General features: G+C 48.4%; 1 protein-coding gene across 1 annotated transcript; it reads left to right on the top strand.

Annotated features, from left to right (window-relative positions):
* Positions 1-3,309: 3,309 nt before the first annotated feature.
* On the top strand, positions 3,310-5,644 carry EDB93DRAFT_1110312 (uncharacterized protein; the record flags this gene model as incomplete). The annotated part of the gene is made up of 5 exons (XM_041448032.1): positions 3,310-3,861; positions 3,911-4,087; positions 4,119-4,809; positions 4,861-5,003; positions 5,051-5,644. The coding sequence occupies 5 exons, from the start codon at positions 3,310-3,312 to the stop codon at positions 5,642-5,644; spliced, it is 2,157 nt and encodes a 718-aa protein (XP_041300608.1).
* Between the last annotated feature and the right edge of the window lie 876 nt (positions 5,645-6,520).

Genomic DNA, 6,520 nt, shown 5'->3' with positions numbered 1-6,520 from the left:
AGAGAATAGACGATTCATCATGTTTTTGATTCCGGATCCCTCAGCATGGCGCGTGGCGTCGGCGTGATTGTTGCATTCAGGTGAAGAATGTGGATCAAACTATCAAAGGATGGTGAGCTGACGATCGTACAAGACCTTCCATGCGACTGCCACAAGTGTTGTAAAGTGAGTCCTGATAAGCAGGGCTACTCCTGTGGTGGTGTGAGCCTGTCTTCCCATGCTGCCTCTGGAGTTCGAGTGTTCATGTGCTTGTCTAGCATTTTATGCACAGGAGTCTCTGGCCGGGAACGCTGTGACCTAGTATCAATTTGAATATGGCACTGAGTCTGGCTCGATTTTGATAACACATCATCATAATCTAGAGTTATCAAGACTGACCGATGTGTCATGGCACGTTTACGACAACGTCTTAAACGCCAGTAGTCCTGTGGAGTAGTAGAGGATGCCCGGCAGTGCAGTTTGTATTCGGGGTGTGATTTACTGATGATGTGAGAAACGACACTGACAGAAGTAGAGCCTCGAGTGCAAATGGCTCGCAAGGCGCGAGGAGTGGGAAAACAATCTCCTGGCTCCTCCTCGCTGGAGGTTCTATGAAATACTAGTGCACGACAATCCTAAAGACCTGAACAGGATCTAAGGGGAGGCCGCCGTGTGGAGGTAAGCCTTCAGGCAGGTTACTACCTACAACGAAACTTACCCTAAAAGGCCGTTGGTACCTTTTACAAGTGGTGCCAAGGGTGAGCAGGTGGTTGACACCGACCGTCCTAACGCAGCTCAGCGATTCGACTAAGAGATGAGGATGGAGAGAAATTCCTCTGCAAACCGCCTATTTGCGTGTCACTTCATGAAAAGATGCCACGGACTCACGGAGCATGAGGCGGCATCCGGTTTGTCCCTGAGAATACAATGAAAGTGTTTGGTTGCACCATACACTAATCGTGTACAAAAGCCGTGCTCCTCGTTTCAGCCTAGAAAACACCATCAATACTCCACCATGAAATTCACTTCACTCACCACTATTGTCATTTCTGCCGCATCAATGGTTGGAATAGCTATCGCATCTGAAGACTCCATTATCATAATTCCCCAGGGCCCTCCCGAGGGCCTACCCTGTAGCCCCAAGGGTGAACACTCTTGCAGCCTACGTGCAGACCTCAGAACGCGTACTTACAGTTTATCCACAGGTACAGTACAATGCTCGAAGGGCTACCCAAGTTACAACGACAACTACGATTTCGCGTTTTACTGCGGGGATTACCTGACGATCGAAAGAGACATGCCATGCTCCTGCCACAACTGTTGTGAAGTGAGTCATAATAAACAGGGCTACGAGTGCAAGGATGTGAGCTTGTCTTCCCATGATGCCTCTGGAGTCCGAGTGTTAATTTGCTTGTCTAGTAAGCACAAGACTCTCTGGCCGGGAACGCTGTGACCTAGTATCAATTTGGCACTGAGTCTGGCTAGACTGATATTACATAATCATAATCTAACCGATGTGTCACGGCACGTTGACGACAACGTCTTGAACACCAGTAGTCCTGTGGAGTAGTAGAGGATGAATGACACAATTCCCGGCAGTGCAGTTTGTATTAGGGGTGTGATGTGCGCTGTAATGATATAAGTATTTCGATGATTCTTCATAACAGACAGTGACATGGAAGTGTTCGTTTGGTTAATGCTGAAGGGACGAATGAAGAGGCCAGAGGGTTAGCAGGTCAACGATAGACATTGAAATTTAGCAAGCAGTGGACGTAGCATTCGTGTTGGTCGTGGAGGCAAGACAGAATATAACAAAGGTCAGTGCTAGGGGCTCCTCAGGGTCTTACATACGCAATTGCTCGTGCTTTGAGGTGACGCAACTTCCGGGAACCGGACGAGGACTAGGGACGGGTAGTGTTATGGGCAGAGCTCTGCCATTCTGCCACGTGGCAGGGCAGAACCTCCGAGACATAATGTAGCAGGACTCCTGCATATGCACAACCAGTTCAGTGTATGATAGCATCAATTGAGAAGCTTTAAGACTCTCTAAAACGGCTACGAAGTCCGGAGGCCAGCGAGCTCTGAACGCGCATTGATGTTTCGAGCACCTCACGTGCTAGCCTTCGGTATCATATATCCACCTTGGGAATAGCAAGTCAGCGCAATGTCACGCTCGTCGCTCACATACATACAAACAAACTTTCAGGCAGTTATACAGAGATTGCCAAGCAACCCAGATCGACTTTGCATTTTGTTTCTTCACAACAGTCTCTCCGGTGAGAATGGTCCTAAATTGATCTTGCTTGATGAGATTGATGCCGAGGTTGCTCGACTCAAAGATATTCGTAACGCAGAAAAAGTGATGGGCATGGAGTTTGCCTCAGACTGGGACATAAATGGAAAGGAATTTTTATAAGAAAGAGCACTCGAAACGAAGATGGGAAGATTCTATGTTGCTATCGAGTGGTAGCACGATCTTCGCAAAACATGGTTCTGCCAGGTTCTGCCGCCAGGACTACCTTAGAATAGTTCTGCCCACAACATTAGCCCGGTCTGGTCACTCATTTGCGTGTCACTGCGTAAAAGAAAGTGAAGGAATGCCGCAGAGCATGAGGGAGTATCCGGTTTGTCCCTGAGCATACGACAATAAAAGTGGTTGGTTGCACCATACACTAATTGTGTATAAAAGTCACTCTACTCGTTTCGGCTCAGACAACTCCACCATGAAATTTACTTCACTCACCACCATTGTCATTTCTGCCACAGCAATGGCTGGAGTAGCTATCGAATCCGAAGACATGACGGTAACACACGTGGGCCAATCCTGCGACTCCAAGTGTGAGCACTCTTGCTGCCTACGTGCAGACCTTAGACTGTGTACTTACGGTTTATCCACAGATCCAGTGCAGTGCTCGGCGGACCCCAAAGGTTGGAACAACAAGAATGATTTCGGGTTTTACTGTAGCCCTACAGGCACGATCCTATCAGTCACACCATGCGACTGTAAAGACTGCTGTACCGTGATTGATGATGGAAATAATTTCGTCTGTCATCATGAGGTTCTGTCTTTCGCTGCTGCCTTTCAAGTCCGAGTGCTAATGTGATTGATTAACAGCCTGGGCGTAAAGGACATCTGTGATGTAGAATCAATATTAATTACCTTGGTCGTACAAGGTCACTCTCCGATGACAATTTTGTGGTTGTGGTGTTCCACAACGATTCAGATACACCCGTGCGAAAAGCTAAATAATTATCATAAACATTCACTGGTGCAGTTTGACTCAACGCCAACATGATACTCCTTTGTTCTTATCGTTCTCCAGTAGCAACATGTCAGGACCTCTCACATCACAGAATTCCCCAATGTTATCGCCAGATACAGTTCCAGTCGCTCGTCATACCTCACAATCTGATTATCGCACGGGGGATCTGAAACTAGGCCGCATTGCGGTTCTCGCTGATTTGGGAAGGTATCTGCAGGTTCCATTCAATTGCCTGGTGAAATGTGTTGGTGCCGGACCCTCTCAGCCGGATCTGCAGCGGATACGCAACAACTTGACAAAGTGCGAGATTCTCACCGACGACGAGAGTGGCTTGCGATGGACAGACTTTACCCCACCTGCCACATCGAAAGAGTCCGAAGAGAATGCGTTTAAGCCCCTCGGTCGCATCATCGCTGAAATTTTGGCGGAAGTCCCGGAACACGGAGTGTCCTTTGTAGCGAACCCAAATGAAACACCCCTCTCGCAGCGCAACAATACTTCCAGGCCTGATGGATACCTTGTACGTAGCAACGAAAAAACCGAGCCCAAGATCCATTGGTTCGATATTGCTGTGCCATTCGAGTTCAAGAAGGGACGGGATGTTGAGTCTCTCCAAGATGTAAGTTGTTACAGATCTTGTCGGCATCCGCTCATAAAGCCTACTCTAGGACGAACAGAAAATAATCTGGAGCCTTCACAATATCATGCGCGAGGATCCTCTTCGTCGGTTTGCGTTTGGTATCACAATCGAGGACACGCAATTGAGACTGGCTCAGCAATTGCGCGCTCCTTGCGGTTACAGAACCTATCAACTTTTTCGAGGTACGCAAACATATCGCGTTAGTGTTAGTGCGCTAACAGGCATGTCACATCTAGAATATTGATGGTGTTATCTCGCTCTTTTACGCTCTTGGATTTGTGAAAGAGCTCGGATGGGACCCCACTGTCGAGCGGATCCTTGATGGGGAGGTTTTCCAATACAAGTTCACTTTCGGGGACGAAGTGTTCATCACGACACGTGAACTTGCAACTTATGGCGCAGACTCTATGGTTGGGCGTGGAACTCGTGTGTACGAAGCTATGGACGCCGAGGGAAAGAAAGTTGCCGTCAAAGATCCATGGAGAGACGCTGGACGTCAATCAGAGGGCGAGATCCTAAAAAATATTTTTGCTTCCTGTGCGAAGAAGCTGCAACCGGATGAGTTGGCGAATGCCAAGAGGCACTTCGTTGGAGTCCGGCTTTGGGAGAGTGTCATGATCAATGATACCCTAGACATGACGCTGGACCCTACGGTTGCAGAAGAGCCCAATCGTACCTGGAAGTGGGTGACCATCAACCCCAATCCTAACCTCTCCACGAAACCACATTTATCTAGCAAAGGCAACGTACCCGACTCTGGTCGGCTGTCTGCCTTTCGTCGCACACAATTGGACATTATTGCGCGACAAGACACTGGCATCCCACGCAGAGTCCATACTCGCACTGTCTTCCACGATGTCGGAGTCGCTCTCAAGGACGTCACCTCTTTGGCCGATAATCTGACTTGCTTGTCCGGTGCACTTATGGGTGAGCAAACCACTGTCACTCTCCTTTCCTCAATCGCTCATTCAACCTTAGGCTTGTATTATTTGCACAAAGCAGGCTGGGTTCATCACGATTTCAGCGTCGGGAACGCAATTTGGGCCGAGGGTGAGGGGAAGTTGAGTGACTTCGAGTACGCGAAGGAGATAGATTCAGACACTTCTAATGATGTTCGAACGGTAAGATTTTTTGAAGATGATCTCTTTCACTGTTAACTCGTTGACAGGGAACAATGCATTTCATGGCGGTGGAAGTAGAAATCCAGAGTTACATTTTCTTCCCACGTGCCGCACGCAATCTGGACCGACCTTCATTTCGCATGAATTTCCTGCACGACATCGAATCCGTATGGTGGGCTTTTACCTGGATTTTCCTTTATTACACGGACACGAAGACGGCGAACGCCGACCATTCCTTTGATGCGCATGCTCAGTTGGAAAGATACCATGCGGCCTTCCCTGGTACGGTCGGCCAGACATCACGCCATTTTTTCTTCACCCTCACTGGACGAAAGCAGTTTGAGAATCTCCTTACAAAGACGTGCTTTGATGTTTGCGGCCCTAGTATTCCTGATTTCGCAGACGCTCTCCGACTTGGCTATGAAAAGGCGGAGGCAGGGTTTCCCTCGCTAGTGCTTGACGATACTCTTCTGAACGATATGCACACAACAGCGGCAGCATATCTTAATGATGCGCAACGGCGTGCTGGTGGCATAGAACTTTGTCCGCTCTCCAATCTCCTGAAGCAGAAGAGGCTTAGACCGGGAGATGAAACGTCCCCTCCGCCACAATATAAAGGGAAGAAGCCGCGACGTGATTGATCCCCCATTGTTTGTACAAGAAAGAACCAGGAGATGGTAGCTTGGCGTCTCGTATACGCAGCTGTGACTTCGTGGTTACAAATAATAGGAATATTCATAGTACTGTTTCCAAGAAGGATTTACTGGAAGATGGCACAATCATGCTGATCAGAGTTTCTGTTTGTAAGACTCCAGACGACGAGGACGTATTCACCGTGGATGAAGACAGCGCTCTGGTCCTTTCCTACTTGAGGGAGAAGGACCATGGAGCACCCACTCCATGGTACACTCGTAGGTGACAACGACAATCCATTCAGCGCCTCTGAAGCATCTTCCTTCTTCACTTCGACCTCCCCACGAGGCAATCAACTTTCTGTCATTCCTAAACTGCCCTTCCAGTTTCTTGACGCGCGCCCGGGTATTCATAAGCTCAGAACCCGTACTTTTCAATTTTTCACGCAGGAGATCGGCCACCTGTTGGGCTGCACGCATGACGTGTGGTGCTGCTTTCCCATATGGGGATGTGACTCACTCCCAGTAAGTTCAGATTGTAGCTTGGTTACAACTGTCCTCGTCTTGCCCACTTTGGACAGACGCCCGTCAAGAAATACTTCAATAGTTCGAAGTTACAACCTGATAAGAGCAAAGATAACAGCTAGGAGAATAGACTGACCTTGGAGGCCGGTACGAGCGGCATCCCGAGGCTCCTTAAGGCTTTTCATGGTTTTTCGAGCATCGTTCACCGAGGTAGACAGTGGTTGAAATTGAACCCGTAGTTCCTCACAAGAATCTTTGAGTCCGACGTAGCTGCATGAAATTCTACCCATGATTTTGCAAGTCCATTAGAGTTAAGGCTGGGTTATGGTATATCTAAAACAGCCATATTGCGCAAATATG

Source organism: Suillus bovinus (genome assembly GCF_016758785.1).
Source record: "Suillus bovinus strain UH-Sbo-P2 chromosome Unknown EDB93scaffold_300, whole genome shotgun sequence".
NCBI lineage: Eukaryota > Fungi > Basidiomycota > Agaricomycetes > Boletales > Suillaceae > Suillus > Suillus bovinus.
The sequence above is the reverse complement of the archived record's forward strand: the minus strand, read 5'-3'. Positions and strand labels throughout refer to the sequence as shown.